This window comes from Salarias fasciatus (genome assembly GCF_902148845.1).
Source record: "Salarias fasciatus chromosome 7 unlocalized genomic scaffold, fSalaFa1.1 super_scaffold_4, whole genome shotgun sequence".
NCBI classification, from domain to species: domain Eukaryota; kingdom Metazoa; phylum Chordata; class Actinopteri; order Blenniiformes; family Blenniidae; genus Salarias; species Salarias fasciatus.
Genome location: NW_021941229.1, coordinates 12,878,303 through 12,904,811, shown reverse-complemented (window position 1 = coordinate 12,904,811; position 26,509 = coordinate 12,878,303). Strand labels below are relative to the sequence as shown.

General features: G+C 45.7%; 1 protein-coding gene across 1 annotated transcript in view; it reads left to right on the top strand.

Moving 5' to 3' along the window:
• Positions 1–1,175: 1,175 nt before the first annotated feature.
• sfswap (splicing factor SWAP) overlaps positions 1,176–26,509 on the top strand; it is a 44,870-nt gene continuing 19,536 nt past the window's right edge. The window contains exons 1-10 of the mRNA XM_030084592.1: positions 1,176–1,544; positions 2,999–3,162; positions 8,182–8,313; positions 10,343–10,419; positions 11,978–12,203; positions 12,370–12,467; positions 12,736–12,895; positions 21,783–22,053; positions 22,325–22,477; positions 22,637–22,730. Of these exons, the coding sequence (XP_029940452.1) occupies positions 1,351–1,544; positions 2,999–3,162; positions 8,182–8,313; positions 10,343–10,419; positions 11,978–12,203; positions 12,370–12,467; positions 12,736–12,895; positions 21,783–22,053; positions 22,325–22,477; positions 22,637–22,730 (1,569 nt within the window). The 5' untranslated portion in view covers positions 1,176–1,350. The remainder of the gene's footprint in view (positions 1,545–2,998; positions 3,163–8,181; positions 8,314–10,342; positions 10,420–11,977; positions 12,204–12,369; positions 12,468–12,735; positions 12,896–21,782; positions 22,054–22,324; positions 22,478–22,636; positions 22,731–26,509) is intronic.

Below are 26,509 nucleotides of genomic sequence, written 5' to 3'. Positions count from 1 at the left end.
TGCATTGTCTCAGACTGCAATAAGTTGTTGAAATGCTGTATTTTTGTCAGGATGTCATGCCATATCACAGTACAGACAGAGAAACGGTATGATGCAGCCTCTTCAGTTTAAGACTGTGCCTCAGTTTTTATCGCTGGATTTGTGGTGTGGTCTCTCACTTCCAAAAGTCCATCTCTGACTTTTGCTGCCTGGTATCGCACAGCCCGTACTCTGTGGATTTGAGTTGTTCACTAGTATCCGACCAGGATTTCAGTGTTGTGTGGACATGCTTTTATTTTTTTTATTTATTTTTTTATTTTTTTTTTGCATCGGGCCATCTCTGAGTAGACACAGAAAACAGTGTGAAAAGCTTCTGCAGGTATCCAAAGTGGCCAGTGGTATCTGCAGAGCTTTTTTGCCACATCAGCTACCACCAGATTTACTGTGTGTGCACGCAGGGCATAAATAAATCTCTTGAATTTATTCATTCATTCCTGGTAATAACTACAAAAAAGAAACCACCATCATCCTTTCATTCTTACAGCTGCTCCCTGAATGTTTTTCACTCTTCTTTCACCACTAAGTGTCTTGAATGTAATATAGATTACCATTATCTTTACCAGTTTTGACTTCATGTTCCATCTCTTTGAGAGTGCCTTCAAGAAAACATTGTTTTAACTGTTAATCTTGATTAATTCAATCTGTTTTGTGGCAGTGTACCATTTACATTGACACACACATATTAGTTAGTGTCTTTATAATGCTGTAATAGTCTTTACAGGTAACCTATTGTCCCAGAAGTTATACAGAGTATGTACATTCACAGTTTTTTTTTTTTTTTTTTTTAATTCATGGTCACTATTTGTGTATATTGTGAGGTGAGCTGATTTTAACAGCGAAATACATTCTTTATCAGCCCCCAAAAATTCACCATAATATGAATTACATCCACTCAATGCGTGGCCCCACTTTGGTGGCGGAACAGTGAGCGATTTTAGTTCAGCACTTTCAACACATACTAAAATGAGCACACTGGAAAATCTGTTTAATTAAAAACAATAAATTATCAATTGATAATATAAATGAGAAAATATAAATAACTTTGGTATGAGTTGCTTTTTTTAATGTTTATTCGATTTTTTGCGGCGAATTAACAAAACCGTGAATGTGCTGAGAGAATTCACAGCTACATTTACTCCTTTTCCAACATGGCGGCACCCTGTGTGTAGAAATTTGTTTTGGGCCACAACGCTGAGGATTACTTTCACATTTGGACCGATCGTCTGCGATTTGCTCAACAAATTATCATCGCAGCACCGTCTGCGTCAGCCTCTCTTATAAACTAATCGGATTTTGTCAAGTATCTGGGAAATGTATCGTCGAGGAGCGACAAAGAAAGACAACAAGCCAGTGAAGAAGGATGTGAGTGACAGTGATAAATACGCCGACCTCTTGGTGTTCGGCTATGCCTGCAAACTGTTTCGGGACGACGAAAAGGCTCTTTACCACGATCATGGAAAACATCTTATCCCATGGATGGGGGACAAGAGCATCCTGATTGATAGGTCGGTTGAACAAACGCAGAGCCGAAACACTATGCTAACCATCTCTCCTGTCCGCTAGCGAGCCCTCGGGAGTTTTGTCTTGCAGAAGCCCGTGGACACCCCAAAGCTTAACGACGAATGCTTTCATTTTATTTATTGCCTGCTAATTTGTCTTTGGACGTCCTGAACTGACTGTGAATTGTATCAGAAGTTACTACGATAACATGCTAACATGCAAAAAGCCTCCCAGCCTTCCCAGACACGATCAGTCAACAGTGCAGCAGCGCTCATACAAAAAATAACCTGAGCTGCGTTTATAAAACTACACGTGCAACAGTTTAAACCAATTTGTATCAGAGCTGCTGTAGTTGATCTTGATGTGCAACCTACACTTAGAAACAGAACAATCAAGTCTGTTCAAATACGAAAACCAGGCTATGCATCTTGGCATGTTAGGGGAATTTCCTCTGGGAAACTGAATTACATGCAAACCATGGCTTCAAAATGAAAACGTCTAATTTTATCTTCTTATTGAGCCCTAAGTCACCAGTGAGTGACTTGGTATATTTGCAGATATGTACATGACCAGAGCAAATTCTGACCAAGACTCAAGTCACTGTAGTTGAGGTGATTCATGAGGACACAGGTGTTGGGTCACTATGCAGCTCAACTCCTAAAGTGTTGAAAGCCGCTTTCAACCTTGTTGTGGTCTCCTTGTGAAAGCATAAAATGCTCTTCTCCATGCATTTGATCTAACTCTGTTGAATCACCTTGGTCTGCGGTCACTGCCACCGACTTATGTTTCATTTTGTACGGCCTTTGTATGTGTGTCTTTATCACATAACCCGGTTTTTCCCACAGCAAGGTAGGCTAAGGGGTCCTTCCAAACCCCGAATGCCAACCACAGCACCCCCTTTTCTTTGTCTCCGTGAAGATACTGCAACAGAGAGATGGCGTAGAGGGACGAACCCTGGAAAATGTCGTCCATTTGGGTTCTTACGGATAGGTATTTATGTGCTCGGGTTTGTGTGAATGTAACTTTCTTTGCAGATGTAGAAGTAATGATGAATGTTACAGGGGGGAATTGATCCCTGTAAGGTAAGAGGCGAGTTGCTTTGTTTGTCTTTCTTTTTTTAAATTTTCCTTTTTAGTTTCTTTCTTTCTTTTTTTTGTTTGTTTTGGATATAGGGTTCTTGCTTGTGAGTTTTGTCCAGGAAGGAAATAGAAGCTTAAAGCTATATTAAGAGTAGCATCAAAAAGCCAGGCTTATATTTAGGATATAAAGATGTTCAGCAGATAATATTAGACTTTTTAGAGATATGCAGTTATACTTCCTCATGGCAGACTTACAGAGGTAGAACAGTCTTAATGTAAATTGTGGTTTTTACACCCGAATACCTTGGTAAGTAGGACCGTGTGTTATGTTTAAAACTGAGTAAACTTCCTTCCCTCTAATCCTTTTTTTCATTCAACAGATACGATGGGCGTGGTCACTTGCATGACCTTTCAGAGTACGACAGCGGGTCATGGAATACGTCCTACCAGCTGTCGGAGGAAGAAGCCAGGATTGAAGCGCTTTGCGATGAAGAGCGGTATCTGGCTCTACACACTGACCTGCTGGAAGAGGAAGCCCGACAAGGTAAATGTGAAGCCCGTTGTAACATCCGATAATCTAAAATATGGATTTGTCCAATGGTGGTTTTTCATTAAGAAGCCAAATGGTGGAAGAGTGTATAAAAACCTTTTGGAGTTTTAAATTAACGTCAGCAGTGAGCGTAGATTTAAACAGTTAAAAGACTTTTTTTTTTTACTTGTTTTTCAACTCGTAATTATCATACAGTGTAAGTATCAGTACCACTGGTGGACCACTGAGTGAAAGTTTGTCCTTTACTGTCTTCATAGTGAGTTTTTATGTGATTACTGTGAAAGGGAACTGTTGAATAGACACTACCACCTTGTAATCATTTGTAATTGTTTTAATTAATCTTTAAATTATATTTTATTTGTTTCAAGAAAAAGATTAAGTATCTTGCAAGTGGAGTGTCTGATTGGAGTTTGTTTGATGGAGTGGAAATTTGGGATGCCCTGATTAGATCAGCAGATAGGGATCAAGCTGATATCAACCAATTTATTTTCTTTATTTTTTTTGAAAAAATATCTGTAAACCTGCTGTAAACTAAGCGCTGTTTGCATCGGGCCTTCAAAATTTCAGTAACAACCCCGCCATACCCGCAGTCTGGAAAATATTTCAAACTGGAAAATGAAAACAGTCCAATGTCTACTTGCAAAATCTGCAATACCCGAGTTTCAAGAGATGGGACCATCAAACTCTGCAAAACAACCACTTTGAACCACAATCTCAAAAAAAGACAAACAGGCAACATTTGTGTGTATATACACACAACAGTGTGTGTGTATGTTTTAAGAATTATTAACTGCTGACCTGAGTAGCATTCCTTTACTTGTGCCTCACCCTGGGCGAAGTTAAATATTAAACCTATTATGACAAACTTTTAACTGACGCCTGTCTCACAGTCACACAGTTAATCTTAAAACATTATGAAACTTAAGCAATGAGCATAATTTTATACACGTATTTAAAGTGTGGGAACCTCCTTTTGTTTTATATCACAAACTTCCACATCTTTCCCAAAGTCGGTCCAGATTTAACCAATCAGAAGACAAACAGGCGCATACAGTATGTGTTGTTGATTCTCATAGGACTTGTGGTTCTTCAGATCCGGGGGGAAAGAAAGTTTCTACCTGCCATTGCTGCAAGTAGAGCAGGTTGAGGTAAAGCCCAAGACTGTTTCCAACCATTTGATGGGTTGTAGTGTCGCTGAGTTCTACTCAATGCTAAAAAAAATAAAAAAATCAGATCAGATTTGGGGTCCAAAAAAGCGCTCTGGAGAATTTCTTGTCTTTGATGATGGTGTAGTTTTAAGTTTGATCATATATTTGTGGTCGAGCCAAACGTAATTGCAGCAATAAAACTAAAATCTGCTCCTCGCTTCTTTTAAGATTTCTCAAAGCAGGAACATCTGTGCTGTGTCTTCTATTTTCCTATGTTGGTTTTCAAAGCAAAAGCTCAAAGCCCTGCAGCTTTTCATATGCCATCCGATCATTTCTAAACTTTATCTCATTATTCATGTACATTCATATTTTATATGTAGTTTTAAGTTATGCATTCATTTTCAAAAATTCTTGTGAAACCACAGAAAATAGTTCAAATGCAGAGATAAACAGTTCTGTTGTAGATAGTGGTCGCGTTTTAACGGGTGAACACCTGAATAACCAATTTTAAGATGAATTTTGTCAATGAAATGCATCTAAAGTTCTGTTTTATTCTTCTAACAGAAGTTGCCGAGATTATTTTGCACAGAATTAGTTTTCACTCATGAATACTGCAGTGAACAAAATTCTACATTTTGCTTCCTGCTTGTGTGTTATTGCTCTTCACTTCAACAACTTTGCTTTAAAGATCTGCAACCAGTTAAATAACAGTGAGTGACACGCTGATTGGATTGCTGATTTTTAATCTTGATAGCCGTGTAGTGGCTGATTTTTTTTTTTTTTTGCAAAACAAAACAAACCGAGCCTTATCGACGCAGCACAGCAGCGATGAGACACCTGGCGTTCATCCTCGACTTCATCACTCAGATATCATTAAACTAATGACTTTATCCAGTCATCGCCGGGTTCCTGTCAGTCGCCTCGCTGTTCCACCAGCGCAGTGTCAGGGACCCGCTTTGACTCGTGAGCACAAGTGCTGCTTCCGTCTGTATGGAAATCGATGAGGACCCGTCCGGGGCGCCCGCAAATTCTAATGAAACTGCCTGTTTTGATGACAGAGCACCCTCGCAAAAGACGGACCTAATGAGTGTAATTGAATTAATAAGCCACAGTTTTAAGTGAAGTATGGTGTCCTATGCCCAAACTGACAGAAGAGAATGAGTCAGCTAATGGTTTGTGTCACACACACACACACTCACACACACTCACACACACTCTCACTGGAGCTGCAGAAGGTTCATCCCCCAGGCTGCTTTGCCCTTGAATTTGGAGGCCTGACCTCATTCGCTCAGGCTATTACCCATCTGTCCACTGAAGGCACAATAGGAAAGCAGCAGAAGTATTGATAGCTTTTGTTGGAATTTTGCCCTTGGCTTTCTTCTTCTTCCTATTTTTTTTTTTTTTAATTCCACTAAAGATCTTCGGGAGTTCCAGTGGGTCACAGGGGCCCGACATACAAAGGTCCAGACAATTCTAATCCAATAGTCTTGTGCATATGGGGGCTCTGTTGCAGATATTTTGATTGGGAGGTATTTTGTGAGAATTGAATCACCGGACAGTCGTCCACCGCTTCGTTTCCCGCTGCCTTCCCGCTCACGAGGCACAAAAGAATAGAAATGAGGCAGAAATATGTCTCTGCGTTTGCCGTCACCTGTTGCTCCTGCTTCAGCCGGCTCTCCTGCAGAAGCTCTTTGGCTGTTTCTCCCCTCCTCCTCCTCCTCCTCCTCCTCTCCCACATCTCTCTCTTCATTAGCAGCAGCTATCCTTCCCTGACCCTCTTTTGCTGCTTCATTTGGCACAGCCACGCTGAGCAAAGTCCAGAAATATTCAAAAGAAATTAGTTGAATAGCTAATCAAGCTGGGCAGACCATTCAGTTTTTTTTTTCTGCACGTGCAAGTTTTGTCAGGACTTCTTTTCTGTCCTTGTGGCTTCACAAAATACTGATCATTGCTTACTTAAAGTGTTTTAGCATGATTTAACCTGGACTGATTTCAGTGTAGTGTCCATTAAGTTGTAATTATAAACTTTTCACATCATGGAGGTGTAGATCGGCACTTGGAGTGTATTGTGTGCTGTGTTGGATGTATAATTAGTGGAAAATGCAATGTATGTACAAATTTAGCCTTAAATGTCTGGTACGCTGCTGAGTTACATCAGTGAATGAACACAAACGGTGGGATTTTGGGGGTAATGCCCAGGATACGAGCACAAAAACTCATTCTCTGCTTCTTATTTTTAAAAACATTTTTGATATATCATGTGCAGTCTTGGAGTTATCATTGCAATAAGTTCACATGACAAATCCTGTTAGCTCTGGAAAGATAATTATCGGATGGAAGAGGGGAAAAAAAATTGAACAAAGCCAGCAGAGAAATGACTGATTCAGCAGACTGTCATGGCGGATGTCCCCGCAGTGCCAGCAAAGCTCTTAAATGTGCTCGTCTTCACTGGCATTTATCTGCTTTACCTCCTCAGTGAAGAGGCAGGATGACAAAGGAGATAATCTTGCAAAAATCAGGCAGAAATCCGCAAACCCCCTCCATAGTCCGAAGTACCTTTTGGCTTCAACTTAGAAACCTCCTCATCTGCTGTCCCTCCAGCCTTCTTCACACCATCGATTGCGTTTCCTCACTTTGGACGCGAGCGAAGCGGCAGTTGTTGGGGCCCGTTCGGTGCTGCTCGCGGCTGTAATCTGCTGCGGGCCACTCATATCAACCTGGACGCGCAATTTTCCAGTGTACACAGAAAACTGACATTGATTCAGTGAGTACACAGAAACCGAGGAGTCTTCGCAGCCGGTTGTGTCGTCAGTGTGTTTGTGAGAGTGAGAGAAAGCAAGCAGATCAATGGGGAAGCGCGCGGCTCGCCAATAAAATCAAAATTTAAGCAATTTTAATATAAAAACAACACCGCGGTGTGAGAAAGTCAATATGCGGCGGCTCCATGCCGATATCGTGACAAGCGGCTAGAGATACATCAATGCATTGGAAGCACCGTTAGATTTTAGTTTCTGTTCGCTCCGTAATCATTGTGCATGCGCACGGTCTGAATTTCAAATATAATCTGTATTCATGGCGTGGGTAATACTCCCATTGTTGGCGTCCTGCTATTATATAGGCTGTCATTAGAGCTTTGTTCTAATTTTGACCACATTAACTCTGATCAAAGACCCGAGTTTTGCTTGCAATGGGGCAAAAAAAAATCCTTTTAAAGTATAAATACGTGTATTCAAGGGAGCCGTTTTGTCAGATATCCAAAAAATATCAAAGCCACGACTGCGCCGCATGCTCCAAACATCATCTTGCTTTTATGAAATCCTATCTGTATCAGATGGAAGAGAAAAAAAAAGTAGCTGCAGAGGAACCCCAGGGATTGGTCTCACTCACAAGCACATTCTGGAGAGGTGTGCTCGTGCTGTGAAAACATTCTGACCCAACAGCAAGTCTGACTCTCCGAGTGGGAGTTTAATGGTGAGTGCAGCCAGGTTTGGAGGGAAAAAAACACAAAAAAAAATCAACGAGTGCATTGAATGAAGGTTCAGCCTTGACTGGATGTGTGTGAGGCATTGCTTTTTGAAATATTTGAACACATAGGTCTGTTTTTTTTTTTTACTTTCTGACACTTCTTTTGTGTCTTTCTGACACTAATACAATGATCAGTTTGAACATCAACCGATTAATCTGCTTTTTTCCACTGTTACGTAAAGTTTGTTCATTCAGCTTTAAATTAAAAAGAAGACTTGAGCCCGAAAAGAATGGATAATTGCATTTATGAGTTCAGAAATGGAACAATTGCAAACGATCGGGTTTTTCGGTATTGCCTGTAAACAGATTTATATTATTCAACTTCTCGTTTCTTCCACAGAGGAGGAGTACAAACGTCTCAGCGAGGCTCTGGCGGACGAAGGCACGTACAATGCAGTGGCTTTCAAATACAGCGCGGACTACTACGACCCCTCGCAGCCGACTGAGGAGGAGGACGCCAACAAGGAACCCGGTGAGTTCTCGCATCCGTCTACATTTGCTGACTGACGGGTTGTCGGTTTTGGAAGAATTGGAATAGCAGTGCACAAGAAGGTCAGGTTTCTGTCCCACTGTATGTTTCTGCTCTTAGCCTCATCGCAACCTTACGTCTGATTTCTGAACCCTAAAATCAACTTCCAGACATGTGATCAGCACTTTCCATGAACGCGCTCGCTCTCGGGGCTTGAAACTGGAATTCCACGATGCACACAAGCACTTCTGCAACTTTAAATATTTGATGTAGCGATTGCCGGAAGCACTTGTGACCTGACAGCTGAGCAGACAAGGCGCTGCTCGGTCTCTGCGGTGGCTTCAGAGCCCAGTTCATGGTATTAATCCGTGTGCCGAAGCTCCCCGGCGCCGGCAGAACGGGCCTCTGGGGAGCGCGTCAGCGAGGGTCGAGTGTCTCACCGGCCATTTGATCTCCTTCCAGTAAAACTCTGTCTTGAAAGTGTTTTATATTACCATAAATGCAAATGTATTCTAAAGAGGAGAAGAGAAAAGCCTCCTCCGCAGAAATGCAAACGCTGACGGATACAGACGCATGATCAGAGGACCAATCAGGGAACATCGTCACTGTTATTTCCTCCTCTGATGAAGCCAAACAAGCCAGGAGGTTAATTGCACTGTAATTTTCTTTACGTCAAAACAGGATGAACATGTTTCATTCTTAGAGTTCCTTTAAAGCCCACATCAGTGTTTTTCACTCCAGTAAAGTCCACGTCTTTAAAAATAAGTGAGCGATTCTGTGGTTTCTTACGTGTCCGAGCGAAATCGGTATTAATTTTTTTTCCTTTCTTTTGCTGTAGATGCTTTTGTGATAAATTGAAAGACTTTTAATCACTGTATAAATTCCCTACAGTACAGAATAAAAAATTGAACACAGTTCCCACCTGTTGTTATTCCCATCACGGCTCTGCATCCCGTGATGCTGGAACTGCAGGTAACTCTTCTGTTCTGGCTCCCCGTGGCGTTCACCAGGATATGTGTAAAGAATATATCTTCATCTTTAATTTTAATGGCACCAGATTTCCTTTCAAAGGCGCCTCTTACCTCACAGTTTTCAGTGACAAATATGATTCTTCAGATAAATGAATGGTTCATTTCTGTTTTAAATGTCTTCCACTTTGCTGCAGGTGATGAATGTTGAGTTTCCAACTGCTGCACCATGAATAAATCCAAACAAAGAATTATTTTGGATTGAAGTAGTTTTTTGCTTCTACTGCTTATAATTAAATCAGTCATTTTGAGATTGTTTCACAGCTAAAAGTAAAACTGAGTAAAACTGGCTCCAATGCCTAATAAAATGGATAAAACTAGTTGTTATTGTTTCATTGCATTTTCATCTCATCTCAGCATTGATGCAGAAAGTCATGTTTTGTTTTGTTTTTTATTTCAACCTAATTTATGCAGATGAATTAATCAGTAACTGGAAGTACAAATGTCAACACAAGAAAATGTGTATTTCATTTTATTGACCAACATGCATTGTTTAACAAGTGGAATGATCTTATTGTCGACCTCGACCTGTTGTCACGGCGTTATGTAAATTCTGTCTTGCGTATATCTGGACGCAGCCATGCTGTTATCCTTCTGACGATTGCTGAAGCCGAAACTTTTCAACCCACCGGGGCCAAGAAATGTGCTCTCATCTATTCATGCATCCCATCCATTAGCCTCTCTACTGTTCTTAGCCGCTTCCCACTCGGGGTTTGTCGTACGATGCGTCTGATGTGGAGGGATTGTTTCGTGGAAGGACGAGGAATTGTTCTGCAATCCGCCGCTTTATTACAGTAAACAAATGGTTGCCGTGGAACAAAACTATAACGCTGTTGTAGGAAGCTTGTTTTTTTTTCCTTTTCTAATTGAAAATAAAATGCTTTATGAGATTGAAATAAGATTGTTGCTGCTCAAATATAGAAAAAGGAAGAAAAAAAAACTGTTGTTTGCATAAACCTCGATTTCTGCGAGTTAATGCCTTTGCTGCTTCCTGTCATGCACAGAGGAGACGGAGCCTGAAGAGAGCGAGGAGCCGTTCGTGGCCCCCGCAGGCCTGACCATCCCTCCAGACGTGGAGCTGGTGAGTGTCAGATATTCCACCGCCCCACTGATGTTGATACCCCGAGTGTGCTGTTGCGCATCCATACAGCGAGCACGCCTGTTTATTTGTTAGCATATACAGTATGCATGCTCACTGTGTTATATAATCCCTTTTATTTACATCCCCTGGAATCATTTCGACTCCAGTTGGGGGAATAACGGCGCGCGAACTTTGCAACAAACCAAAAACAACAAAGAGAAAATGATACATTAACGTGTGTCTCCGTGTGCTGCCGCTAATTAAAATGCAATGACATACGGCTTAAAAATGGAGCTATAAGGCTGAACTTACAAGCAAAAACAGCAGAATCTGGACTGGAGAAGCTCCCTTAAAACGCATAATATGAATTAATGACTGTCATAAAACTTGCATGGTCTTATAAAATACACACCGACATGCAGCAGTGGCGTTTTGACTGAATAATGTAAACAGGTGCTGCGTTTGTTCTGTCTGGTGTCGGCGACCGGAGGCCTCACGGCGCCCCGACAGCCGCCACTCCGTTATGCATGGCGAGAAAGGACCAGCTTTAAGGCCGGACCGCGCGCATATTTGATTTCTGCCACACGACCGTAGACAAAAAAAGCAGAACGCCCTGGTGCACGCGCACGTACAGCACACCATTGTTTCAGCATGTAATGCCCATCTATTATTCATTGTGTTTTCCTTGCTTCATGTTGGCTAAAGAAATTCTTCATGAATACATTGAAGTGTGTTTTTCTCATTAAGCATGTCGCTATGAAGGAAGTAAATCCAGTCTGAAGGTTGAACTCTTTATGCCTGAGCTCAGAACGGATTCATTATGTTTCCATTGTCATAGATCTTGTTGTTTCATCCACTGATTTATCTTCTTCTTTTTTTAACCATTGGTTCAAAACCCTGATCGCTCGAGCTGTAAGCAGTATGTTACACCCTCAAGCTGCTGACTTGCTTTATATGTGTATTTTGCTCGACATTGTCGCTGTTTTATTGATGTTAAGCGACGACGCTCGCCGCACGTATATCACTTAAATACAGAACGCACCCTTTTCCCTTAATGACCAAGTTCTTAAATTGAAGCGAGGAGGCTCCTTGTAAGTTAAGAGAGTCCTTGGCAGCTTAAAACACTATAATGGCGTGTGGGCGCGGGGGGCCTTGGCATCTTCTTGGCCACCGTTTTGAAAGCTGCTATTTATTAGGACTCTCATCCTGATGAGATATGTGTATTCTCCCAGAGATCGCCACATTTCTCTTGTACTCGTTTAGTAATGACAATGATAAATCATAGCGAGCGCACGAGGCGACCAATAATGAATGAATAATGGAGCGTTTCTCGTTCTGCCGGATTCCACCTCATCCGTATTTTCAGAATTAATGTCATCGCGACGAGCATGAGAGTGGCTGGAAGGGAAGTGTCTCAGACGCACTGGGCTTGAATTTCATTCTTGAAAGGAGAAACTATTGATTATTTTTGTAGATCACAATGTTTCGGGGTTCTACAGAACTTATTTTTTTGTTATTTGTTTCTCTGAACTAAACTTAAATGTGTTCTCTTTTGCAGCCGGCCACCGTCAAGACCCACAACATCATCGAGAGGACGGCGAACTTCGTGTGCCAGCAGGGGGCGCAGTTCGAGATCGTGCTGAAGGCCAAGCAGGCCGGGAACTCCCAGTTCGACTTCCTCCGCTTCGACCACTACCTGAACCCGTATTACAAACACATCCTGCGGACCATGAAGGAGGGCCGGTACTACCCCGCCTCCGCCAGCAAGCAGGACGAGTCGCAGGGTGAGTCGGGGAAACCAGAAATTAAACATGGAGGATGGAAAAAGTGCATGTCAGATCCGTAATACGGAAGAGATCAAACTCACAGCCGCACGCCAAAAACCCCCGTCTGAATAATTTATCACCTCCAAGATGTTTTTCATACATACTTTCTGCTCCTTTGTTGCAGATTCTCACTCGGATTCGGATGAAGATGGCGACGGCAGCTACCTCCATCCCAGCCTCTTCGCCCCGAAAAAGAGTTCTCGCCTGGAGGAGCTGGTGAAGGTAACGACAGCAGGTTGAAGGAATCTGAAGACGTGTGTGATCCTGACCATGACTGTTTCCAGTTTATAACACCGAACAACATATTTTTCTACTTTTGTCTGCCTCAAATTGTGATTACCGGTATTTAGAATTGTCAAGATCACCTTAAGATGTTGAAGACATTCTGGAAAAAAAAAAAAAAAAAAAGAAAGAAATCTGTGGTGTAACACACCTAGTGTGGATAAAATGTTTCATTACTTCCTCTACCACTGGCCTTGTTTCTCTCCAGCCTCTGAAAGTGATGGACCCCGACCATCCGCTGGCAGCTCTGGTACGAAAAGCCCAGCAGGAAAGAAACGGCACGGCGGCGGCGGCGGCGGCGGCAGCGGCAGCGGCGGCCAAACCAGAAGAAGCTGCAGCGACGACACCGGCGCAGTACTCCACTGACCGTGAGCAACTTTTTTTTTTTTTTTAAATCATAATTTTGGTTTCAGAATAAATGTTGTGTTCAACGTTTAGCAGAAATGCCCCTTTCTTAGTGTATAAATTCATTTTCAACAATTTACTGACAGCGATGTCAGTTAATTCCCAACATAGTCTCAAGAGTCACATTTTCACAAGCTTGAACAAATGCACACATTAAAAAAAATACAGATGTAGCAGAATGTCACTGAGGCAAAGCTTCTGCATGGCTTCAGAACGGTTTGATTGTTCAGAAAAAAAGTGTTTTTTTTTTCTTCTGTGACTCATTTTTAGTTTAACAGCAAACTTTGCAACGAATTGAAAGGTGTTTGGTTTCTCCCATAAAGAATTTGATCAATTTTAATATGCTATGCTTTGAAAACTTTAGGTTACTTACGTAACCCCGGTTCTCTGAGTAGCATGAGTGAGTGTCTCACATTGGGAACGCCTACAGCGTGACCTCATCAGAAGCTCCTATTGCACTCCGCCAGCCACCATTGGCTGGAGTCAAGCGCGTCAGTGTCAGGGAGGGTGGAGACCCTCCCCCTATAAATAGTCCTGACACTGCGCTTCCCGTCATTCTAAAGACACACACCTCTTCTCGCTACGAAGAGCAAGGAGGGTGGTCTGGTGAGACACTCACTCATGCTACTCAGAGAACCGGGGTTACGTAAGTAACCTAAAGTTCTCTTTCATAGCATTCGTTTCGTGTCTCACATTGGGAAAATCCTGACTCCCGGATTGCTGTGCAGATGTTACGAGGCAATGAGCACCCCAAATCCAACATCACTGGGGCTGCGCCAAATTAAGCACTGAATGCGCCAATGTTGGAGCCGTCACATCAAGCCTGTAAAATCTGGCGAAAGTATGTGAGGAAGCCCAGCTCGCAGCAGCACAGATCTCCTCAACGGAGACCCCTCTGAAAAGTGCCCATGAAGTCGTGAGACCTCTGGTAGAATGCGCACGCAGGCCCTCGGGAGGCTGCAGTCCCTTGGCATTATAAGCCAAGGCAATAGCCCCCACAATCCAATGAGAAAGCCGTTGCTTCGAGACCGGCCTCCCCAGTCGGCTCTTAGCCCAAGACACAAAAAGCTGGTCACTCTTCCGACAGCTTTTCGTCCTGTCTATGTAGACCCTTAAGGCTCGCACCGGGCACAACATATGTAGCCGCTTCTGCTCATCGGAGGAGAATGGCGGTGGGTTGAAGGACAAGAGATCAATCGGAGAACATGATCCCAACACCTTAGGCATGAATGCTGGGTTGGGCTGTAAAGTCACTCTTGCATTCCCTGAGGAGAACTTCGTGCACGCTTTGTGTACCGACAGAGCCTGAATCTCACCCACTCGTTTAGCCGAAGCAAGACACAGCAGTAAAGCCGTCTTCAAGGCCACGAATTTCAAATCCACCTGTTCCAGGGGTTCAAAAGGTGAGTCTGAGAGGGCATCAAGCACCAAGGGGAGGTCCCAGGATGGTGCCAGAGATCTGCACACCGGAAGTTTACGGCGTGCGCCCCTCATAAAACGGCAGATCAAAGGATGCTGACCTACTGTCTTCCCCTCGAAGCCAATATGACAAGCCGAAATTGCTGCCAGATAGACCTTTATGGTGGAGAAAGCTCTTCCTTTATCCACCATGTCTTGTAAGAAAGACAAGATCCCAGTCACAGAACACTGGAAGGGAACCTGATGCGAGTCTGAGCACCATTTTTCAAAAACCGACCACTTTCTCCCATAAAGGGTCCTCGTTGACGGGGCCCTAGCACTCTGAATGGTCTCAATCACATTCAGGGGAAGGCCCACAGTCCTCAGATTAAACCACTCACAGGCCAAGCCCACAGAGCCAGCCTGTCCGGGTGAGGATGAAATATTTCTCCGCGCCCCTGAGACAACAGGTCCCTCCGGGTTGGCAGGGGCCAAGGCTCCTGATACAGGAGCTGAGTTATCTCCGCCAGCCAGTGCTTTGCTGGCCAGTAAGGCGCTATGAGAATCATCGTAAAGCCCTCCTCCTTCACTCTGACTAGGGTAGGAGAAATCAGAGGTATCGGGGGGAATGCATACAGGAGAGTGTGAGGCCACTGGTGAGCCAGTGCGTCCACCCCCAGAGGTGCATTCTGGTCGTGAAGCGAGAAAAACAGGGGACAGTGAGTGTTCTCTGACGTTGCAAAGAGATCCACTGATGGTCGCCCGTAACGCTCCCAAATCAGGCTCACCACATCTGGGTGAAGCCTCCATTCTGCATAAAGGGGGTTTCCCCTGGACAGGAGATCTGCTCCACAGTTCAGAATCCCCGGCACATGAGTAGCTTTCACGGACAGGAAGTGTCTGCTGCTCCAGACAATCAGTCTGTGTGCCAGCATGTGTAACTGCAACGACCTCAGGCCGCCCTGTCTGTTGATGTAGGCCACCACCGTGGTGCTGTCCGTCCTGACTAACACATGATGTCCCCTCATGAGAGGAAGGAAGTGTTTCAGGGACAGTTGAACAGCCATCAACTCCAGATAATTTATGTGGAATGAGCGCATGTGAGGAGCCCATGTCCCATTCACCGCTCTCCCTTCGAACACGCCACCCCAGCCCACTAGGGAGGCGTCTGTCGTGACCACTTTCCGGCACGTAATAACTCCCATTGGCACCCCCTGAGTGAGGAAGTTTGTGCTTCTCCATGGGACTAAGGCCGCTGTGCATGCCACAGTGACTCGCACCCTGCGTGCGCCATGACGGCGTGGGTCCAGCTTGTGAGAAGCCACCCAACGCTGCATTCCCTTCATATATAGGCGTCCCATTGGCACCACCACCAGGGCTGAGGCCATCAGTCCCAACAGACGCTGGCAAAGCCTGAGAGACACAAATTTTCCCCTTTGAAAAAGGGATAAACAGTCTCTTAGCACCTGTAGCCTTTCTCCAGTCAGTCTCACTCTGGCCTGAGCTGAGTCTATTAACAGGCCTATGAAAGTGATTTTCTGACAAGGAAGAAAAACACTCTTTTCCAGGTTCAAATTGAAGCCTAGATTCAACAGGTGTGCCGTGAGTTGCCTTGTGTGATCTGCTGCCTCCTGGTGGGAGGATGCCGCAACGAGCCAGTCGTCGATGTACGTTGCGACGCGGAGACCCCGCCCCCTCAAGGGTCCCACCGCCGCCTCCGTACACTTCACGAACACTCTCGGGCTCAATGACAGACCAAATGGGAGGACTAGATATTCGTAACTTGTCCCCTGAAAGGCGAACCGAAGATATTTTCGGTGTGGTGGGTAAATTGGGATGTGAAAATAGGCGTCCTTGAGGTCGATTGAGGTGAACCAATCGCCCGGTCGCAGAAAACGCAGCAGGGAGGCGTGCGTTAACATCCTGAATTTGTATTTCCTGAGGTGACTGTTTAGATCTCTGAGATCTAAAATTGCACGTTTGCCGCCACCCCCCTTCTTGGGAACCAGGAAATATCTTGAATAAAACCCACTCTGGCAGTGTTCGGGAGAAATAATTCTTATAGCTCTTTTTTCTAGCAGAGCAGAAATCTCTTCCTGCAGAAAACGAGCGGCGTCGCCGTGAGCTTGTGACTGAATTACTCCCCTGAATTGCGGAGGTGTTACAGCAAACTGGAGCCGGTATCCCCTGCTCAGTGTCCTGATAACCCACTCCGAGTCTGTGCACTCTGACCAGCCTGCTATTTTCAGTGACAGCGGGCTGACAGGCCAATCTGTCATGCATGGAGTACCGGCGCCCTCTAGCGGCATCGCCGCGCGGAGCTGCTTGTTCGGTACTGCGCATGCGCGAGCCGAGACTCGCGCCACAGGCCCGTCTGTGCCGGAGAGAGGAATCACTCCCTCCGGGACATGACAAGTTTTGTTTTTCAACACAGTTTTTGTTTTGTTTTTCATTTTTTGTAACTGCGCCCTCGGCAACGTGCCTGGATGCGACAGTTGAAACATGTTTAATGTTGGACAATGTTGACAACATTGAGAAGCGCTTGTGAGACGTGTTTGTGGACCGCTGGGGGATTCCACCTGCTGGACGCTGTCTCTGCTCCTCTTTATGGGGCGCTGAGCCGGGTCGAACATCCCGACATCCAGACGCCAAACGGAACCGAGCTTTGTGAACCTGCTCGTGAACGCTGCTGCCGGCGGAGCGAGCGGGGCCGGAGAGGGGGGCCGGGCCACATCGCTCCCAACTTCTGGGGAGGCTAGGCCAGCCGCTTCTTCCTCCTCACCACCTGAGTGGAGGTGGAGGGAGGCTGATCAGGCTGAGATCCCTCCCGTGTGGAAGCCTTCCTCTGCCACGGGCCTCTCGGAGGCTGCGCTCCCGGCGGGGCCTGGGGTGCAGGCTGAGGCTTCGGCACCCTGGGGACCTTGAAAGCGGGTGGTGGTGGCCGAGCCGCTGCCTTGGCATAGGATTGGCGGGGAGCTGGAGGCGTGGAGGACGGCGCCCTCCTCGGCAAACACAGCTTCAAGGCTTCATCCTCCCGCTTTTTCTCCTCACACCTCTTCTGCATGGAGGCTACTGCCGAGCCGAAGAGACCCTGCGGCGAAATAGGAGTATCGAGGAGATCCTCCTTCTCCTTCGTCGTCAGGGTGGTGAGGTTTAGCCAGCGCGCCCGCTCCTGCAGAACCATCAGCCCCATCGCTCTGCCCTGTGCCTGGATCGCCACCTTCTGCAGGTGGAGGCAGTGGTCGGTGATGATGCACATCTCCTCCCACAGTGTCGGGTCTGGCGCGGCTGTCATCTCCTCCTCCAGCTCCGCTTGGTAAGCCATCAGGAGGGAGGTTGCGTTAACAGCCCGGGCTGTCAGTGCCGCCGCTCTGTACGCCTTCTCCGTGAGGCTGGACTGGAAGCGGTCTGCACTGTTTGGGAGTGTGCACCCCGGCGAGGACAGTGATGTTTTCGGGTGGAGATGAGCCGCCACCACGGGCTCCACCGGAGGGATGTTACGGAGACCGTGATTCTCCATCCCCTCGCAGTCGAGCACGGAGCTGCCTGCCACGGGGTGTTTCTCCCTGTATGGCTTGTCGCGCCACGAGACAGTGAATTCATCCAGCAGCTCTGGAAAAATCGGCAGCAGCTGCTTGCCTGATCTTTTCACCTTCGGCAACCTTTTCCCATCAAAACGGGAGCGCGTCACGTCAGGCTGCGTTTCAGGCCACTGGATGTGGAGCTTAACCGCGGCGCGTTTGCACACGTCCTGCAGGTCCAAGTCCATCACCGGGGAAGTGGAATCCCCGTCTCCTGCCGGAGCTGTCATCGTGGTTTGGGGTTTTGCAACCCGGCCCGACAGAGCCAGTGGAGAATCATCATCTTCCTCATCTGTCATGAGGAGATCCGATCCTCCGTCAGAGCCGCTGTCTGCCACTTCAACGACGTAACCCAGCGGACCTGCCGTGAGGTTGGAGTCGTCAATGGGCAGCGGATCTATAAAGTCGAGCTGGTCCCCCCAGCTGGGTCCAGCCTCAGCTTCGGGGGCCACCTCCATGAGATCCGTCGGCTCTTGCCCTGCTGCGGTGGAAGCCATTACCGGGTCGCCACCGGACAAATTCGTTAACCGAGCCAGGCGGCGACGAAGCACTTTGAGGGAGAGGCGAACACAGTGGATGCACTCTTCCGCGGACTCAAAGGCGGCTTGGGCATGTTTCAAGCCGAGACACACGACACACATCGGGTGAGTGTCCCAGCTCGATATTTTATTACCGCAGGGGCAGGCTTGCGCCTTTGGTTTAGCCTCGGCTTCCGTGGCGGCTAAGGCGTTAGCCATGCTCACCTGCAGCTGCAAAGCTGTGAAGCGGGCTATGCTGCACCGGCTAACGCTAACCTGGCTAGGCTAGTGGGTAGCGGGAGCAAGGTGGAAGTGTTGCGACTTCCAGGGGCTTATAGCGGGAGTATTGCTACTCTTCCTCAGTGTTAGCTGGTAAAGCTAATGCCCCTGAGTATTGCTACTCGGGAGTGTTGCCACTCGGTTGTTTCTGCCGTTGAAAATATTGCTATTTTCGCCAGCGGCTCAGACTACTGTTTGGAGACAGGCTAGTCTGAGCAGTATCACTCGGCTTCTGTGTCAGGCCGAGAACCCAGCGCCCGGCGACCGAGTCTTTCGCTCGTTCTGTGGACGGTTAAGCTAGGTCCCGGTGAAACAGCTAGCGCAAGTGAGGAGGTACGGAACTTCTGCTCGTAGCGAGAAGAGGTTTTAGAATGACGGGAAGCGCAGTGTCAGGACTATTTATAGGGGGAGGGTCTCCACCCTCCCTGACACTGACGCGCTTGACTCCAGCCAATGGTGGCTGGCGGAGTGCAATAGGAGCTTCTGATGAGGTCACGCTGTAGGCGTTCCCAATGTGAGACACGAAACGAATGCTATGAAAGAGAACCTGAAGATTGTCGAGAGCCTCTCAGGCTGCTGTTAACCGTCACTGCTGCACACCCAGACAAGGAAGTGTCAAAGATTACTGCTTTTGAAATGGATCAAAACGACACGAGCATTTTGTTAATATTGATTAAAAAAAAATTCAGAGTACAAGGCCGGGTGTACGTTCTATTCACGGCGAGTTACATCCTTCCAGGCGTCACCTTATAGCTCACACTCGAAGTGTTTGAATCGTGTGTGTATTCATCCCGTTTCGATCCGGCTGACTAACGAGAGCGACGTTGCGTGACTTAACCTCACGGTTTGGAATTTCACTGAAACGTGTTTTGAGCGGTTTAGTGCAGAACATTACTGCAGGGACTGGGATTAAGAGACAGGTGGGCAGGAGGTGCAAACCTCCGCAGTGTGGCAATAATCTGAGGGGGTCTCAGAGGTTAATCCAGCCGGTGAAGCAGCGACAGTGACGTAGGGCGGGTTTCACAAAAATAACCGAAAAAGCCACAATAGCTACAGCATGAAAATGTCACGGTGACAGTCAGAGCAGGAAAACAGGGAGCAGCCATTAAAACGTGTTGAATCATTCATGCTTATGTTTCAGTTTTTAATTTTGCTTTCATTTTTTTTGGGGGGGGTATTTCTAAAGTACCACCTTCTTAAAGTGACTCAAGTAACGAGTGTCTGTAATGATAAACATGTTTGTTTTGTTTTGTCTTTCACGGATATTTTTAATGGGAGCATTTCTTCACGCTGTGTTACCATCTGCTGCAGTGTCACGATTCGCATAAAACCTCCTCCGTCGGAGTCGTGCATGGAAATAAAGCAAGCGCCTTTTCTTTTTTTTTTCCTTCATAGTTCCGATTGCACCGTCGCATTTTTCAAGAGCAACTGCTTCCCGATACAGTTTGAATTCAGCCGTCGGGATCCCGGTACAAGCGACCGATTTTAATTGACGCGCGAACGCACGGCGCAGAACAAAGACGCCGACGCAGACGGCGCACGCGGCGCAACAGGTGGAGGAGCTGCTGTCACCTCGCTGTAAAATCTGCCGCGCTGCACGCAATGACTGTTGCTCTCCACGCATTTCACAAACAACCCAGAACACAAGAAACAGCTGCAGTAAAGGCACGAGCGCTTTTAACTCGGCGCGCCGCGCCATTGCAGGAGCTACGGAAGCAGTTTGTTTTTATGTTGACTGCAGGTGATCCGGTGTTTCTGATAGTTCGAGATATGATGAACAGCTGTTCAGATCCATGGACCGTCAGTGGCAAAACGGCGAGTTCAGCGTTTCAAAGTGAAATCGTATTGAGCATCTTGTTTTCTGTTTGGCCTGCCACTCCGCTGTATTTGGGTTTTGGGTTTTGGCTCCCTGCTTACTGCACCTCCAGTCTTTATCGTGCATCGCAAGAGGAGTGCGTTAATCAGAGCCGCTCGCTTCGGCTTTCAGTTCTCCTGACTTGAGAAAATTGGATGTGTCATCAAAGTCAAGCAGCTCAGTGAGTAATGTGTTAATATCACACTGTCTCCGCCGTGACACTGACCATTTATATTGCTCCTGTCCTTGCGTCGCCCCCTCCGACTCCCGTCTTCCCCCTTTTTCTATAAAAAGGTCGTTGGGAAAACAAACCCTGCCTTGTCACGATATTCCAAATAACCTTATTTCTGACCCAAACCTCGTTCTGATTTATGTTTCTGTCCTCTTTCAGATTAAATTAATTGGTCTAATAGGATGCATCAGAACATAGAAATAAAGTGTGTATAAAACAGTATTTTAAAGCCCTTCAGATCTCTATAATAAATGTTTTCTCTGTTGAGCTTCTGAAGCTGTATTGATGTTTTAGCCTCAGAATTTTTTTGGGTCCTCCCTCTCCAGCAGAGTTTAAAGTCTTACTAATGTCTCCAAATATCCCATTTTGTCGAATAGAAGCAAATTATGGGTTTGGGGGTCAATATGCTATATTAAAACATTTTTAGAGAAACGTACCGCGGTCATAAAGGACTATATTTTTCACCAGGCTTTCCATTTCCCCCTGCCTTAAAAAACCCAATTTCAACAGCATGATATTTGTGTTATTTATAGGCTCACTAAACAAGCCCAGTCTGACAGTTTCCATTTGCTGAGGCAGACGACTTTCCTCTAACCTCTTGATGTTCTTTACCGAGGTTAATATAGAGCGATTTCATGATGCAAGGGCGTGAAATGAATGAAACGGTCAACTTTTTACTGTTATAAACGCCACATCATTCCACATACATTATGAATGAATTTACAGGATGTCTGTCTGAATAAATACCGAGTGTGAGTGATTGGGCTCTTCTTTACATTCTGATATTTGTTACCGCTTTTCTGAGCGGACCTGTTTATCTAATTAATTCATGAGCGGTTTGGTCCGTACGCCGCACTCAGAGCAGCGTGTCCATCCATACATCCTGGTCGAATCGACAGAACTGTTTGTTCTCCATCAAGCACAGCTAATTTACACCTGGAAGGTGTCCCGCTCCCGCGTGATGATTTTCTCCTGGTTTGTTCACAGCGAGCGCGGCGGCGATGTACTACGGCTACTACATGCTCCCCGACGGGTCGTTCTGCCTGGCCCCGCCCCCGCCGGGTATCGAGGCGACCGCATACTACAGCGGCATGCCCCCGGCCGTCATGGTCCCGCCCACCTCCGCCGAAGCCGCCGTGCCGCACCTGGGGACTCCCGCCGCTCCCGCCGAGGCGGTGGCAGCTCCAGCTCCAGCTCCAGCTCCAGCTCCTGCTCCAGCTCCCATCCAGGCCCCCAGCTCTGCAGCGCCAGACACCAGGTAGGAGGGAGACGCTCTTCCTTACGATGGCCTCATTATCATTTAAAATCTAATTTCATTGTGCTTTATCAGGAACACGAATCTGATTTAATGGAATCTTGATTAGGTTCTTTGGTGTTGATCATATTCGATGATCTGGATTTTTTAATTTTTGTTGCTTCGTGTCTTTTAGTTTTAATTAACGGTGCAGAGAGTGTTTATCAGATTTAAGGCATGAGGAGTGATCGTTTCTTGAATTTCCTCTCCAAAAAAAAAAAAAAAAAAACAACAGCCAGAAAGCTGAGCCTCCAGTTCACACGCCGGCAGCACCGGCCATCATCCCGCCGCCGCCCGACATCCAGCCGGTCATCGACAAGCTGGCCGAGTACGTCGCCAGGAACGGCCTGAAGTTCGAGGCCAGCGTCCGCGCCAAGAACGACCCCCGGTAAGCGATTCCGGCCCGAGATCAATCCGGGATTCCGATCAGGCCTTTTGCTTTCGGAACTCTTTGCCTTTCAGATGCTGCTGCGCCTCTTGATCATCCTCTCCCTCCATCTTTTATGAGTGCTCGCCTCTCACGTCACTCCCTCTCTGTCCACTGTAGGTTTGACTTTCTGCAGTCTTGGAATCAGTACAACACCTATTATGAGTTCAAGAAGAATTACTTCATGCAGAAGGAAGGGAAGGGCCTGCCAGAGGTACTTTATTATGAGTGTGTGTGGGTGTGTGTGTGTGTGCTCTCTTGTCCTAATCCCATCACTTTCAATCAAAAATTGTACTTTTAACACCCGAACATGTTTGATCCTGTTGACCGTCCACCCTCCACACGCTCACTAAACGAAGATATAATAAACACAGTTCCTAGATAATGAATTATAACACTTCTAATGACTGTACTGCTACAGTTTCATCATTTGCATCGGAGCCGCCACAGATTCATGAAAGATTAAAACTCCCATATAAAGCCCCGAATAGCTCAATAAAGCAGTGAGTCATTCGGCTCTGGAGTAGCATCGCTGTCATGGACACGGGAAGAAAGGCTTTACAAAGCCAGTGGGGGGAAGAGAAAAAAGAAAAACCTCAAAGGAAGATCAGCGCAATTAGGTCTGTATCAGTCAAGCGAAAACAACGTAAAATGTTTTAGTGCAACCCAAAGAGCCGAGCTCGCATGCAAAGCAGGAAACGTTAAATGACGGCCAGGAATGATCCGTGCGCCGCAGCGGCACCGGGCAGATGTTCGGGAGCCGGCAGGCACGTGGAAAGTCAGCAATAATTTGTGTGGGAGCATGCGTTGTGTGTAGTAGTGGAGCGTTACCGTTACTCTAACTGTACCAGAGGCGGTTACTTCCTGTCGGCTTCCCTCTACACAGCTGAGGAGTCGAGATTGAGACATTTATCCAAAAGAGATGTTATGTCTCATTCAGAGATAAACATTTAAAATGATGGCTTATCAAGGTCGCTGTGACTTTATACTCATAAATGTCATCTCTCATGAAAACTGGACTTCATACATGTTGTTAATATTTCCCCCCCCCCGACTGGAAATACAAGTCTGGAGAGACATAATTCTCAGCAGCAGATTTACTGGCTCTGTTGAGCCATACAGCTTTTAAAGTGGCAATTCCATTATGGATTCATTTTTCTTGAAAAACCCCGCGTGACATTTGCGTTCACTATCCACTGGCGTTTGGGTGGGAGTCTCTATCTGTCCCGTCAGTCTGTCTTTGCAGCAAATTTGTTTTTCTCAGATGTGGCAGTCGCATCACTGGGATATAACCACCCTGTCAGACGGACGGGGAACTTACATTTCAAGCAACGTTTTTCTTTATTTGCAATATTTTTTCATCGCTCTTCCTTTTTGTTGTGTTGTGCCTCTGACAGTTGGCCTTTTGCCAACGGGTACATCCTCATGTTGGATTCATAAAGTGAAATAGAATAATCCCTTCACCAAAATGTTCTTGACTGCTTGATCAGCAGAACAACGTGAATGGATGGATATTCATTGGTGTTTTATTTTTTTTTTTTTTGCTGGAAAGCAAGGAGAGAGTGAATTTTCCGGAGTGATTCGTCTCACAATGAATCGACTCCATCAGCCCGTCAGCGAGCAGAGGAGTGTTTCCAGGCTTCGCCAAGAAGCAGCTGCACAGCGTCTCCATCCAGAAACCCGGCATGCGCTCGTCTTTTGTGGCCGCGGCTTATGGCATGCAGATCCCGTTGCTTTGAGTGACGACTGTTTATAATTTCAGATATAATGGGGAACAAAATGAAAACGGCTCTTTGAAAACCATTAGCTCTCACTATGTGTTGCATAACCGGCGTCAATAAATGCTGAAAACCTTGAGTAGATGAGGTGTAGTTATTATGTTTTAGTTATTTGATCCCGACGCTTCTCTGCTTGATGATATTTACTCATATAAAAAAAAAGCAAATCAGAGAGTTGATGTTCCCAATCTGATGTGACACTCGATCGATAAAGCTGTGCTTTTATTCTTCATCAAAAGAAAGTTTTGCCCCACTTTTGGGAAAACCTTATGAAATATAAAACATAAAGCATCTCATTAGGAAAGGATTCAGTTTCTGGCTTAAGAAGTGAACACAATCCTCTAAAAGACAGCCGTTTGCATTGTGTTCAGTTAAAAAAAGAAGTAGTTCACTGATGTGCATCCGGATTTGTGAGGACGTTTTATCCGCCTGACAGGCCGACATGTTAAGAGTTGATTTTGCGTTTGGCGCTGCAGGCTTATATAGGATACACAACACAGCTGCTCTCATCCCCGCTGCTGTCAGATTATCCCTAATTAAGTCAATTTAACACATTAAGTACAAATGTTCTGTTGTTTGGCTCAACGTTTTTACCACAGTCTCGGGCTTAAAGGATATTCTGAAGCAGCCACAACGCTGAACGCTCGACATGTTTAACCGGCGAAGGGTCAAATGTCGGTGATGTGAAAACATCCCTGAATTTAGAGCAGAGCTGCGTTTTTTCACTTGACGTCCGTGCAAAATGTAAATACTCCCGTTACCGAGTGACGGCTCAGCTCGTCGCTTCCTCGTACTAAAAGTAGTGCTGTTCCAGCTCAGGTAAAGGTGTAGATGTCAGAACAATTAGATTCCTGCATTTCTCCAGGCTGCTTGTAGTGTTTTGTCCTGCTTTGTCTCTGGAGAGCTTTGGTTTTTGTAGGGTTTTTTCTTTTTTTGGGAGTTTATCCTCCGGGGTGTTGGTAAAGTGCTTTGACAGTTGAAAGGACTGTTCAATTACAGCTGAACGATGGGAAGTTGCCTTTGAAGCGTTCTTCAAACATGATAAAATGTATTTTATGAGGATCTTTTTTTTTTTATCCCCCCCCTCCTCTCTCCGGTGGGATCGTCTCTCGTCACTACTTTTCCATCTCATTCCATCAGCGGTTTATATTCGGGAGGGCAGCTGAAAGCGCTCCGTCCAGGTATCACTGCAGAGGGTGTCTGATTGCTTGCCTCATCTCTGCGTACAAGCAGAAAAGCGAAAAGATAAGAGAGCTTTGTCAGAGTACGAGGAAACCAGGACATACAGTGTAACATTAAAAGGCCACTAATTACACCGCCAGACAAGTAGATGGGCGGGAAAAGAGCAGCGAGCGGCTAAAACTCTATTTATATATAATTAGGGTTCCACATGTGACAGTAATGGGTTGATTTACCCCAGAACTTGAACTGTTGAAAGTGTTTCGATACAGTTATGTTGAATAAACCAATTCTCTGGCAACCAATCATTGTCAGCCATGTGGAGACTATTTGATCACAACTTTAGTGGCAATTCTGTGGTTAACTGCCTTGATTATTAAAATAATTTTATAAAACTTCATTTTTGAAGAATTGTTCGGAAAATTGAATGTTTAATGTTTCCATCGAAAAGACCACAGCACACGTAAATCTCTTGCGCTTTACACGCCACTGTATACTCGACCACAGTTCATTTCGCACACGTCTGATGTTTCAATGTCAAACAAACCCTGCGTCTTTCAGAAGTAAGATTTGTTTGAAATCATGTATTTTTAAACTTGGATTTCTTTCAGCCAGACTGTGTTTTTCTGTCTCTCTCTCTCAAATTACGCAGAAGGTCACATTATGATGAGCACAAGCTCAGAAAATTAACAGACAAATGAAGGAAAACACACCAATCAGCTGCTGATTGGACGCCAGGCTGATTTAGTTTCCATCAAAACAAATCCATTTTGGAATTAAGAGTATGTTCATGCTAATTGATTTGTTCTTTTAAGGTTGTTGGAACTCGAATTAGTGCTTTGCGTTATTTTCTTTGCCCTTCTGAGTGGGATTTTGAAGATCCGTGGCAGGAAAACAGTGAATTTCACAGCAACATGAAAGCGAGGAGCGTGCTCTTCCCATCACACCGGCTTGATACTGTACCGTCTTTGACTTTCATTTATGTGGCAATATCAAAATAATAAAGAAGAGAAGATTAGGCTGTCAGTTCTTCACA